Source organism: Ictidomys tridecemlineatus, chromosome 5, assembly GCF_052094955.1.
Source record: "Ictidomys tridecemlineatus isolate mIctTri1 chromosome 5, mIctTri1.hap1, whole genome shotgun sequence".
NCBI lineage: Eukaryota > Metazoa > Chordata > Mammalia > Rodentia > Sciuridae > Ictidomys > Ictidomys tridecemlineatus.
Window position 1 is genome coordinate 111980545 of NC_135481.1, and position 14663 is coordinate 111995207.

Here is a 14663-nt window from a genome sequence, read left to right on the forward strand (position 1 = left end):
AACAAATAACCCAATCAACAAATGGGCCAAGGACCTGAAGAGACACTTCTCAGAGGAGGACATACAATCAATCAACAAGTACATGAAAAAATGCTCACCATCTCTAGCAGTCAGAGAAATGCAAATCAAAACCACACTAAGATACCATCTCACTCCAGTAAGATTGGCAGCCACTATGAAGTCAAACAACAACAAGTGCTGGCGAGGATGTGGAGAAAAGGGTACACTTGTGCACTGCTGGTGGGACTGCAAATTGGTGTGGCCAATTTGGAAAGCAGTTTGGAGATTCCTTGGAAAGCTGGGAATGGAACCACCATTTGACCCAGCTATTGCCCTTCTTGGACTATTCCCTAAAGACCTTAAAAGAGCATGCTACAGGGATACTGCCACATTGATGTGCATAGAAGCACAATTCACAATAGCTAGACTGTGGAACCAACCCAGATGCCCTTCAATAGATGAATGAATAAAAAAAATGTGGCATTTATACACTATGGAATATTATGCAGCAATAAAAAATGACAAAATCATGGAATTTGCAGGGAAATGGATGGCACTAGAGCAGATTATGCTTAGTGAAGCTAGCCAATCCCTAAAAAACAAATACCAAATGTCTTCTTTGATATAATGAGAGCAACTATGAACAGAGTAGGGAGGAAGAGCAGGAAAAAAAAAGATTAACTTTAAACAGAGACATGAGATGGGAGGGAAAGGGAGAGATAAGGCAAATTGCATGGAAATGAAGGGAGACCCTCATTGCTATACAAAATTACATATAAGAGGTTGTGAGGAGAAGATGGGAGGGGAGGGGAGGGGGGATAGTAGGGGATAGTAAAGGTAGCAGAATACAACAGTTACTAATAGGGCATTATGTAAAAATGTGGATGTGTAACCGATGTGATTCTGCAATCTGCATTTGGGGTAAAAATTGGGAGTTCATAACCCACTTCAATCTAATGTATGAAATATGATATGTAAAGAGCTTTGTAATGTTGTGAACAACCAATAAAAAAAAAACAAAATAAAGTTGACTACACAGAGAAGATGATAAGAAACCATGAATAGAAATTCCAGGAATTATGGGATACCACAAAAAGACCAAATTTAAGATTTATCGGGATAGATGAAGGTGCAGAGATACAAACCAAAGGAATGCACAATCTTTTCAATGAAATAATATCATAAAATTTCCCAAATCTAAAGAATGAAATGAAAAATGAAACACAAGAGTCTTATGCTGGTGGGACTGCAAATTTCCCTGCAAATTCCATGATTTTGTCATTTTTTATTGCTGCATAATATTCCATAGTGTATAAATGCCACATTTTTTTATTCATTCATCTATTGAAGGGCATCTGGGTTGGTTCCACAGTCTAGCTATTGTGAATTGTGCTTCTATGCACATCGATGTGGCAGTATCCCTGTAGCATGCTCTTTTAAGGACCCCAAATGAACAAACCCATATCAAGGCACATTATAATGAAAATGCCTACCATACAGAATAAGGTAGAATTTTAAAGGCCATCAGAAAACAGTATCAGATTATGTATAGGGGGAAACCAATTTGGATTTCAGCTGATTTCTCAATCCAGATCTTCAAAGCTAGGAGGTCCTGAAACAACATACACCAAGCTCTGAAAGAAAGTGGGTACCAACCAAGAATTTTATATCCAGCAAAATTAAGCTTCATATTTGAAGATGAAATAAAAACCTTTCATGACAAACAAAATTCAAAAGAATTCACAACCAGAAAGCCTACATTACAAAACATTTTCAATGAATTAGTCAATGAGAATGAAAAAAAAAGTAGAAACAAGCAAAGGGAGGAACTGCACTAATGAATAGTCAACCAAAGGAGAAACTAAATCAAATTAAAACCCAGAAATAAACCAAAATGACCAGGGATACAAATCATATCTCAATAATAACCCTAAATGTTAGTAAATGACCTAAATGCATCAATCAAAAGATACAGACTGGCAGACTGGATTAAAAAACAAGACCCAACAATATGCTGTCTCCAAGAGACTCACCTCATAGGGAGAGACATTCACAGACTAGAGATAAAAATATGGGAAGAAGCATATCACTCACATAGATCACAAACAAGCAGGGGTTTCCATCCTCATAGCAGATAAAGTGGACTTCAAGCCAAAGTTAATCAGAAGAGACAAAGAAGGACATTTCATATTGCTTAAGAGAATTATAATCAGCAGGACATATCAACTATAAATACTTATGCCCAAACAATGGAGTATCTACATACATCAAACAAAGCCTTTTTCAAGAATCAGACTACAACAATAATTATGAGTGACTTTAATACACCTCTCTTACTACCATATAGATCCTCCCCCCAAAAAACTAAACAAAGAAACTATAGAACTAAATAATATAATCAAGAATTTAGATTAATGACACATATAGAATATTTCATCCATCAGTGAGCAAATACAGTTTCTTCTCAGCAGCACTTAATCCTTCTCTAAAGTAGACCAAATCTTATATCACAAAACAACTCTTAGAAAATACAAAAAATAGAGATAATACCTTACATTTCATCAGATCATAGTGGAATAAAGTTAGATATCAACAATAAAATAAAAATAGAAGCTATTCTAACACCTGGAGATTAAATAATATGCTATTGAATGACAAATAGCAGAAGAAATCAGGGATTAAATAAAAAAAATACTTAGAGGTAAATGAGAACACTGATACAACACATCAAAATCTCTAGGACACCATGAAGGCAGTGCTTAGAGGAAAGTTCACTGCATTGAGCTCATTCGTTAAAAGAATAGAAAGTCAATGAATAAATGACTTAACATTACATCTTCAAGCCCTAGAAAAAGAAGAACAAATCAACACCCAAAGCAGTAGAACACAGGAATAATTTAAATCAGAGCTGAAATCAATGAAATTGAAACAAAAAATTTTAAAAATTGACAAAATAAAAAATGGCTCTTTGCTAAATAAATAAAATTGATAAACCCTTAGCCACACTAATAAAGAGAGAAAGAAAACTCAAATTACTAAAATTCATGATGAGAAAGAAAATATCACATCAGATATACTGAAATACAGAATATAATCAGAAACTATTTTGAAAATTTATACTCCAATAAAATAGAAAATTTTGAAGACATTGGAAAATTTCTAGAGACATATGACCTACCCAAGCTGAATCAGAAGAACATACACAATTTAAAAGATCAATTTCAAGCAAGGAAATAGGAGACACTATCAAAAGCCTACTAATCACGAAAAGCCCAGGACCAGCTGATTCTCAGATGATTTCTGTAAGATCTTCAAAGGAGAATTAGCACCAATACTCCTCAAATTATTCCATGGAATAGAAAAGGAGGGAATCCTTCCAAACTCATCCTATGAGGCTAGTCTGATACCAAAACCAGACAAAGACACTTCAAGAAAAGAAAACTTCAGGCCAATATCCCTGATGAACATAGATGCAAAAATTCTCAATAAAATTCGGGCAAGTTTCATACAAAGTAGGGTTCATACCAGGGATGCACGTTTGGTTCAACATACAGAAATCAATAAATGTAATTGATCACATCAATAGACTTAAAGATAAGAATAATATGATCATCTCAATAGATGAAAGCATTTGATAAAATACAGCACCCTTCATGTTCAAAACACTGGAAAAACTAGTAGGAACATTCCTCAACATTGTAAAGCTATCTATGCTAAGCCCAAAGCCAACATAATTCTAAATGGAGAAAAATTGAAAGTATTCCCTCTAAAAACTGGAACAAGACAGGGATGCCCTGTTTTACCACTTCTATTCTATTCTATCATCCTTGAAACTCTAGCCAGAGCAATCAGACAGATGAAAGAAATTAAAGGGATACAAATTGGAAAAGAAGAACTTAAACTATCACTATTTGCCCATGACATAATTCTTTATTTAGAAGATTTAAAAAATTCCACCAGAAAGCTTCTAGAACTAATAAATGAATTCAGCAAAGTAGTAGGAAATAAATCAATATCCATAAATCAAACATGCTCCTATACATCAATAATGAATTCACTGAAAGAGAAATTAGGAAAACTACCCCATTCATAATAGCCCCCCCAAAATAATAATTTAATGAATACTACAGAACTCTAAAGAAAGAATTTGAAGAAGATCTTAGAAGATGGAAAGATATCCCTTGCTCTTGGACAGACAGAATTAATATTGTGAAAATAGCAATATTAATTAATTAAAGTGCTATATAGATTTAATGCAATTCCTATTAAAATCCCAATGACATTCTTCATAGAATTATAAAAAGCAATCATGAAATTCATTTGAAAAAAACAAGAGACCCAGAATAACCAAAGAAATACTTAGCAAGAAGAATGAAGCAGGTAGCATCACAATACCAAACCTTAAACTATACTACAGAGCCATAGCAATAAAAATGGCAAGGTATTGGTACCAAAATAGACATGTAGACCAATGGAACAGAATAGAAAATACAGAGACAAACCCACACAAATACAGTTATCTCATACTAGAGAAAGGTGCTAAAAACATACACTGGAGAAAAGATAGCCTTTTCAACAAATGGTGCTAGATAAACTGGAAAACCACATGTAACAAAATGAAACTAGACCCCTATCTTTCCCTCTGCACAATACTCAACTCAAAGTGGATCAAGGACCTAAGCATTAAAACAGAGACACTGTGCCTAACAGAATAAAAAGTAGGCCAACTCTTCATCATGTCAGACTCCTAAAGCATAAGAAGTAAAATCAAGAATCAATAAGTGGGATGGTATAAAGCTAAAAAGCTTCTTCAAAGCAAAGGAAACAATCAAGAATGTGAAGAGAGAGCCTATATAGTGGGAAAAAAATCTTTACCACATATACCTCAGATACAGCATTAATCTCCAAGATATATAAAGAACTCAAAAATCTTAACACACACACACATACACAAACCAAAAAACAAACAACAACAACAACAACAACAACAAAACAACCAAACAAACTAAACCCCCCCAAAACAAATAACCCAATCAATAAATGGGCAAAGGAACTGAACAAGCACTTCACTGAAGAAACATGATCAGTCAACAAATATATTAAACAATGTTCAACATCTCTAGCAATTAAAGTAATGCAAATGAAAACTCATTTCACTCTAGTCAGAATGGCAATTATCAAGAATATAAGCAACAATAAATGTTGGCAGGGATGTGGGAAAAGAGGCATACTCATACATTGCTAGTGGGACTGCAAATTGGTATAACCACTATGGAAAGCAGTATGGAGATTCCTCAGATAACTTGGAATGGAACCATTATTTGACTCAGCTATCTCCTTAGTCTATACCCAAAGGACTTAAAATCAGCCTACCACAGTGATGCAGTCATATCGATGTTTACAGTGGCTCAACTCAGAATAGCTAAACTATGGAACCAACCTAGGTGCCTTTCAACAGATGAATGGATAAAGAAACTGTGGTATATATACACAATGGAATATTACTCAGCCCTAAAGAAGAATGAAATTATGGTATTTGATAGTAAATGAATAAAGCTGGAGAATATCATGCTAAGCAAATAAGTCAATCCCCCAAAGCCAAAGGCTGAATGTTTTCTCTGATATTCAGATGCTAATTCACAATAGAGGGGAGGGGGGCTAGGGAAAAATAGAAGTACTATGGATTAGACAGAGGGGAGTGAAGTGAGGGGAGGGGGTATGAGGATAGGAAGGATAGTAGAATGAATCAGACATTGCTACCATATGTACATATATGATTACACAACCCATGTGATTCTACATCATGTACAACCAGAAGAATAAGAAGTTATACTCCGTTGGGCTGGGGTTGTGGCTCAGTGGTAGAGCACTTGCCTAGCATGAGCGAGGTCCCGGTTTCGATCCTCAGCACAACATAAAAATAAATAAATAAAATAAAGGTATTATGTCCAACTACAACTAAGAAATAAATACTAAAAAAGAAGTTATACTCCATTTATGTATTAGGTGTCAAAATGCATTCTACTGTCATGTATAACTAATTAGAAAAAATAAAATAAATAAAAATTTTTAAGATTAAGTAAAAAAAATCTTGAGGAAGAAATTTTCAGAAGAAAATGAGAAAAGAGTATATAAAAATTAAGCCTAGGCAACTTGAACAAATACTGCGTCTGAATTTCAAAAGTAGTCAAAGGACTTTGAAGAACAGAGATATCTAATAATTAATTCTTTAGCTGTTTATATTCTATAGTGTAAATTTTAAATAAAATATACATTTTAAATAAAATCTGCTACAAACCCAAAGACTATATGTGGTATTTTTTCACTTTGTGCAAAGCAAGAAAAAAAGCTATGTATCCATCTAGGTTGACTTAGTGAGTAGCTCAGGTACATCAGAGAAGGAAAAGACACACAAGTATAACTAAACTCATTCCCTAGTAAGGCACTCAGGAATTTAAAGAAATTTGGGGTAAGGCGGCTAACATTTTGGAGTGTAGCAGGTTATGTGTTTGCCGGCCATTCACGTCCAAATCTTAAGAAGACAGGGAGGTTTAAGCTCACATCTGGAACAACTAAGACTGTACTTAGTTGACAGTGCCTCTGTACTTGCATACAAACTCCTCAAAGTCGGATGCTGTATTTTAAGCATTATAAGAACCAGGGAGTGAGTAAAAGCTTTGACTGCTGCTGAGAAGCTAAAAAAGACAGAAATGTGACTGGTATGAAGGCCACTTGTGATGGTGGTTCAGAGCTGTGTGAGTATAGAAGACAGAAAAAAGATGAATGGTCTGAGATTGCATTGAATAAAAGCATTAGACACAGAATTTCAACATCTCTTTTGAATTTAACAGTGAATGAGATTTCCAACCTAACCTTTACCTTTCCCCCTGATCCTACTTCCTAGTGTTTTCCCCATGTCTTCAACAGTTCAATAAATGATATTAGCCTCTACTTGATTACCGGAGTAAGAAATGTAGGATTCATCCTCGATACATATTCCTCATTGCTGTCCACTAGGAAGCCGTTCGGCTGTACTTCCAAAGTGTGTCCTGAAGATTTCACTTTCTCCACCTGCCCTACACCTACAAGGATCCAAGCTCTCCATCTCCTGAGTGGATTGTTGTGACAGCTGCTAACCTTGCCTTTGTCCTGTTCTTGCCTTTCTTCCCCAAAAGTCGATTTTCTATGCAGCTAGCCAAAGGGACCTTCTCTAAAGCACAAGTCAGACTGTATAACTTTCTTGCTTAACATATTCTAGTAGCTTTTCAGTATAATTAGAATAAAGTCCACACTTTTTACTATGATCCCTGCCAGTCTCTAAACTCATCATGCACTGACCACTCTCTCATTTTCTATGCTTCTGCAACACTGGTCTTTCAATTCCTTAAGCAAATTATTCTCATTTCTGCATCCATAGATCTATAATTTGTGAAGTTTTTGCTGCCATAGTACTTCTGTACATTCAGAACAAATACAAATTAAATGTTAATGCAGTGTATCGCAATATGGAAATAATTCAGTTTGCAGATTTTTAAAAAACTGATATTTTTTCATAATAGTAATTTAATTTTTTACTTATTCTAATTAGTTATACATGACAGTAGAAAAATTATTTCATTTTATAATTGTTCTAAGGATTGTTTTTTTAAAAAAATTAAATAATTTTAGATTGGTATTTAATACCTAAAAGTAGAATGGAATATATTTCCTAAAATCACAGATTCTTTACTCATCTGTAGAGAGCAACTATTAGAGTCCCCAAAGACAGGATTGTAATTACTATTGAAATAATAACTGACTATTTTTTTTTAATTTTGGAAACTGTGGAAAAAAATCAAGAAAGTAAAACATTTTGTCATTATTTTTTCACATATTTTAATTTCTGTATGAGTGTGTGTTGGGTGCTAGGGATCAAACCCATGGCTTTGAACATGCTAGACAAATGCTCTACCACCGAGATATACCTCCAGTCCTAGATAATTTCATTTGGTTACAGAAATAAAACAATACAGATAAGATTGAAGATATCTCTGTTTCTCTCCACAGTCCCACTCTCAAGTCATCCCAAATGTATAAAAAATTACTACATATATTTCTGATCCATGTGTTTATATTTTATATGATAGATACATATGCATGAAGATTATCTAGTATGGCTTTGTTTTATGAATTTTTAAAAATATTTTTAGTTGCAGATGGACACAGTACCTTTATTTTTATTTATTGATTTTTATATGATGCTGAGGATTGAACCCAGTCCTTCACATGGCCCCATCCCCTGTTTTCTAAATTCTTTTTTTTAAAACAAAATTCACATTTTATTTAGATTGAAATAAACTATACAAAATTGATTTTCTTCACCAAAAATAACAGCAATATTTTCTGTATTATTTCTAGATAAACCACGAAACATTTATTTTGTAGGTTTTCCAGGTTTTGCTTATAAATCAAGACGAGGCAGTAGATATAGTCATGGAAAAAGAAAACAGACAAGTTGCCCATATCCACAGCGTCTGATTCTGTCTTGATCGTGAAGCAGAAGTGTTCACCATTTACCTGCTAAAATGAAGGTGTAGGCTTATGAAGACGTAGGCTCAACAAAGGAATGTAAACAGCAACAACCAGATGTGGAACAACTACGGCAAGCTCTTCCACTCAAATTTTAACTGTAACTTGTTCTTTAAGTTCTTTTGATAAAGACAAAATCTATACTGAAATCTGTTTGATGAGCTCATAACTCTGGTTAACTCCCTTAATTGTCCATTACAGATTTTAACACACTTAAAACTCCTAATAGTCAAAGGTCAACAGTAGGCTTCATTGTAACATTTCATAAGATACATTCTTTTCTTATACCTCCTCAAAATTTATTTCTTCAAAATTGATAATAATACCTGACAACTGGATCCATGGTAATAATACATTTTATAACCTAAAAGACTTAACTAAAACAATTTCAGAGTGCTACTAGCAGAGGTCACGCAGAGGTGAAATGTGGTACTTCCAATGCAGTCTTCTGGAAGAACAGACAATTTTTCAAAGCACGAGAGCTCAAACAGGTGCCATGTACATAGGCAGATTACCAATGGCTAATGTATTCATGAGGCCTGTAGGCAAAGATATTCAGTGATAAGTGACCTACATATACCTTACGGCTTTTCTTCCAAATATCAAATATAAGAGAAAGCCCATTTAAAAAGTCTTTTAGGTATTTTCAACAGTTTCTGAATTATCTGTAGGAAGCTCTGACTTAGTTGTATATAGTTTGATATATGTGTCTACCATTAAATCCAGATCATGTTTTATATAAAAATTTATGTTAAGCAAAGCCAAGTTACTTGACCTTTGGTCTGTCAAAGTGTTCCTCAAGTATGCTTTAAGACGCTTTTGTCCATTTTCATAGAGTTCATTCTCAACCTTCATTACAGGAAGAATACACAGTACCTTCAGCAAAGCATATACATTAGGAAAAAACTTGATATCAGGCAAATGAAGGGCTTCATAAATGGTGGATGGAAGCTCTATATCTTTCCCTCGATGTTTCCATTTGATTCTCCAACAGTGTAGCTCAGCTGAAAGCGTGTCGGGGGGATTAGGCAAGTCACTTCTGTACATGTCAGCATGGTGCTCCTCTGATGTATTAAATTTGAGCTGTCCCATGACTGATGGTACAAGAGATAAGCATTTAAGAGCTTTGAGGTGCTGTTCTGAAAATATATCTTTAAGTTCCTGAATGATATGTTCCACTGTTGGAACACTTAGGGTTTCTTTATAGTAACTTTCAGAGGTTAGCTGAGATTTCAGGTTACCCTGCTGAGCCCTACGAAATTTCCCAGGAAGTTTCATCTGATTATCAAGTTTGGTTGCCAAATTTGTTGCTTCCTCAAACCAAAACTCATGATAAACTTCAATATTTTCCATTACTTCATTGAGTGAATGTAGTACTGCAGTTAAGCTACTGGCAGCAAAGAAGACATCAGAAGTTTGTCCCTGGAGATTTTTCCCAAAGGCTCTTGTAAAAGATAAGACATTTTAAAGAACAACAATGGTAACAATGAAATCAAAATCTGTTACTGCATTACAGAGTACAAATGCTCGACCAGTTATACAATTATTCCATCTAATATTTGTGTCACTATTTATACCATCTAAACATAAAACAAGTGCTTGCAGGAGATCCACCAAAATTTCAAAAGCATCATGCCTGCCTGTCCACTGAGAATGGCAAATTTCCTTCAGTTCTTTATCCCTTTCTTCACTGTTCTGAAAAAGAACAGAAATTACATTGTCAAGTTCTAATAGCAGTTGTGGTGATCGATGGAAAAAAGAACAAACTTCTTCAATTGTTCCTAATGCAACAGACACCCCCATCACAGGCACTGATTTTGCCAACCACATGTTTAAGGCACAGGAAGAGCAGAGTGTGTAGATAGCTTGAGGGTATTTCTCTAAAAGTCTAGAAGCAACAACTTTCATTTTGGAAGAGAATAGGATAGACACAATGTAAGCCTGGCCACGACAATACTCCATATTTAGTCCCCACTTCTCAGTTATGGTAGTGTGAAATTTCACAGCCAAAATTTCTGCATCAGCTTCATAAGGCAAGAAGTCCACAAATTCCTCTCTCAAGTTGTGAGACTCATCTACAAACCTCACCAACACGGGAAGGTGCTCTTCCCCTGCTATGTCCACCACATCATCAGTGATAATGGAAAAGAAGTGCGAGTCTCTCACTTCCCTGAGGGTTTCTTCCCGGATGCAACTCTCACAGATCTCCAGCATTTGTTTCTGTTGTGTTTTTGAACAGAACAATGTGTTAACTGCTGTGGTCTCAAAGCGTTTTCTCAGAACCTCTTCACCAGAATTTATCCGGCACTCCAACAGGGCCTGAAAGTTATCAGGAGTGAAGAGACCTTCTGGGATTTCATCAGCCTCATGCCCGTCCAGAGGTATATTTTGTTTTCCCATAAGAATCAAAATTTCAAATAAAGATTTTAAGTACTCTTTGTTTTCCTTCTCTTCAAGGGTTAAAGGCAAAATATCTTCATCCTGTTCATCACCCCCTTCTTCTGCACTGGGGTTCTGAGCATTGCTATTGTTTGTTTCTTTATGTTTTTGTTCCTGTTCAGAAGTTTCATCAATTTTTTTCTGTTTCAGTGTCCTGATTTCATCTTCACTCAATTCTTTTATTCGTTTTCTGTGTCTACTATGTGGATTGTTCAAATGACTGGTAAGATCAAATATTGTTGGTATTGCATTATCTCGAAGTACTGTCCTATAAGGCCTAGTTCTACAGATCATAGAGGTCTCGAAGCGTTTGGCACATAATCGATAATGTTTATTTAGTTGATCAGGTGTTTTATCTTCCAAGTCAGCTCTCCTACAATTCTCCACCCACTTCTGGCATCTGGCCGGATCCCGGGAACCTGAAGAAGGCCAGGTCGGACCGCGTGCTCTTCCGCGTGCAGTTGGAGGCAGCACAGAAGTTCGGCATTGTCGCCCGCCTGCTGGCCGGCCCAGCCCTCCCCTCCCCGCCTCCTCAGGGCAGCCACCCGCCCGTCCGGACCGGGGAAGGGACTCTAAATTCTTGATAAATATTCTCCTGCTGTATTCTGCAACTTGATTTTCACTCAATGCTTGAGTTCAGTACTTGATGATATTTATGGGGTCTATATATCATTTTAACAGAATATTCCAACATGTACTATCTTTCTCCTCATTTATGGAAATGTAGGTGGCTTCCAAGTTTTTCTTTTTTCTTGTTACAAATAATACTATGGTTAAGTAGGTTTGTAGACATTTCTTGGCCACATATGCAACTCATATGTCTAAGGTCGTTTTCAAGTCCTTACCGTACATCAGAATAGTGTTGGAAGATTTCCTAAAACCACAGATGCTTTACTCTACCTGTAGAGAGCATATTTTAATTTTTGTATGACAGAGTTTAGACATCTTATTTTTTAAAGACCCCCAGGTGATTCTTTTCATAAAATGTGTTTAGTTATTTTAACACTTCAGTCTTCATAGCATCATATCAAAACAGGACTAAAATAATAAAAGCAAAAAAGGTGAGAAAAGACAAGATCCAACACTGAGGGTTTTTTTATGTTAAACTTTAGCTATAGTGCTATAGGTAATTCTAAATTTGTGATATTAATTTCCTGTCAGACAACTGACAGGAAATGCTACAAGCAATACCTAAGATGCACCAAAGATGCAAAGCCTAACTTTAAGAGCCATTCTTTAAAATGACCTCTGAGATGGCTACAGTAAAATATACATTTTCATATTCATAAAACATTACGCAGATCTCAGATCAGGCTGAGAGCCCCTCCAGGGTCGTGGTCATCTAGGACTTAGCATAGAGTCTAGTGAATAGAAGATATCAAGTCTGTTGAAGGAATATATGAATTCCATTCTACTTTTATCAGTTGGCACTTACCTCGAACGCTATCCAATAAGGTTCCCTCAGTAGCATAAATATTTAATCCTTTATGTAAAGTTATCCTTACTAACCATTCTTCTACAGCTGCAATATCTAAAATAAAAAGGCAAAACTCAGCTATTTTTATGTTATGTTGGTAAGATTTAAGGATATATGAACATCACCAATAATGATAACTTTTCCTTTTCCAACCACTTTGACTGTCAAGTTTCCCACTTTTTCCTACAAACATTTTGCTGATAAAATAATAAAAAAGAATTATGCAGTGATCTTACCATCACAGCAATGAATCTATTACTAATATTTTTGATCATGATTTTTCTCCTAGAGTTGTTGTGTGTTGGTAAAAAGTAAATTATGACCATCTTGTGAAGTGGCATATTCCTTAAAAGAACCCATCAAAGAAAAGTCCAGGTCCTGACAGCTTCATGACTAAATTCTACCAAACATTTAAGGAAGAACCAATAGCAGCTCTTCTAAAAGAAATTCAAGAGGAGGAAATATTCAAAACTCATTCAAGAAGGCCAGTATTTCTCTGATATCAAAACCAGATAAGGATTCAACAAAAAGAGAAAAATTCAATCTAACATCCTTGATCAACATAAATGTAAAAATCCTTGACAAAATACTATACAACCTGGGGCTGCAGCCGGAGCTCAGTGGCAGAACACTTGCCTATCATGTGTGAGGCACTGGGTTTGATCCTTACTTAGCACCACATAAAAAAACCAAACAAATAAAGGCATGCTGTCCATGTACAACTATAAATTTTTTTTAAATACTGGAAAACCAAATCCAAAAGCACATTATAAAGACCATTCACCATACCAAGTGGTATTCATTCCAAAGATACAAAAATTATAATTTAAAAGTAAGAAAACAAATTACCTATTTTAAAAATGGGCAAAGGAACTGAAAAAGACATTTATCAAAAGACATACAAATGGAAAACTGGTATATGAAAAGATGACCAATCAGTATAATTATCAGAGAAATGCAAATCAAAAACAATGAGAAATTTCCTCACATCTGTAAAATGGCCATTAACAAAAAGAAACAATATAACAAGTATTGTCAAGAATGTGAATGAATGGGAAACTTAAATATTGTCATGGGAATATAAATCTACTATGGAAAACAGTATGGAGGTTTACATTAAAAATAGAATACTATGTGATCCAGAAATCTCACTACTGGTTATGTGTCCAGAGGAAACAAAATCAATATATTGAAGAGACATCTGCATTCCTATGTTTATTGCAGCACTGTTCACAATAGCAAAGATAGAATCAACCTAACTGTCCATCTGTGAATGAATGAATAAAGATAATGTGACATATGTACACAATAGAAAACTCTTCAGCCATAACAAATATTGTCATTTGTGACAACATGCGTAATCCTGGAGAACATTATGTTAAGTGAAATAAGCCAGGCACAGAAATGCATCTCACTCATGTGTGGAATCTAAAAGAGCTGATCTCTTAGAAGTACAGAATAGAATGGTGGTTACCAGAAACTTGGATGTTTAGAGGGTAAAGAAAGATGGGAAAATGTTGGTCAAAGACATGAAATGACACTTACCTAGGTGGGTTGGGACTCCAGAATAGGCAAATATATAAAGATAGAAAGTAGATAAGTGATTGCCTAAGGCTAAAGGGTTGAAAGGAGAGACTAGATAGTGGAGGGAGAATAATTGTGAATGTCTGCTAGTGGTTATAGAGTTTCTTTCTTGGATGATGAGAATGTTCTAAAATTGATTTTGGGGATGATTATACAACTCTGTGAACATACTCAAATTTATGGGTTGTATACTTTAAGTGAGCAAATTGTATGACATGTGAATTATATATCAATTAAACTGTTGATAATTAAGTAAAATGTATATTATAAAACCCTAGAGTAAATATGAAAAATTAAAGGTATAAGTAATAATTCAATAGTAGAGAGAAAATGTAATCATAAAAAGCAATTCACATGAATCGAAATCTACCATCTTACAGGTTGTTTTCTATTTGTTTCATCTCTTCTGTTTTACTTTTTCCCTTTTTTATCTGTCTTTATTCATATGTCAATAATTACATTAAATGTAAATGGTTTAAAATAAAAATTAGATTAGATGTAAAAATAAAGACTAAATTAAATGCTATTTATAAGGAAATCTACTTTTTTTTTTTTTGCAGAGGGAGGTGTACCAGGGATTAAGCTCAGGTCACTC

At 34.9% G+C, this 14663-nt stretch overlaps 1 protein-coding gene and 1 pseudogene across 1 annotated transcript in view; both read right to left on the reverse strand.

Annotated features, from left to right (window-relative positions):
- Catsperb (catsper channel auxiliary subunit beta) overlaps positions 1-14663 on the reverse strand; it is a 123318-nt gene that overhangs the window by 85282 nt on the left and 23373 nt on the right. The window contains exon 5 of the mRNA XM_078050723.1: positions 12443-12538. Within this exon, the coding sequence (XP_077906849.1) occupies positions 12443-12538 (96 nt within the window). The remainder of the gene's footprint in view (positions 1-12442; positions 12539-14663) is intronic.
- On the reverse strand, positions 8843-11509 carry LOC144377920 (52 kDa repressor of the inhibitor of the protein kinase pseudogene; annotated as a pseudogene).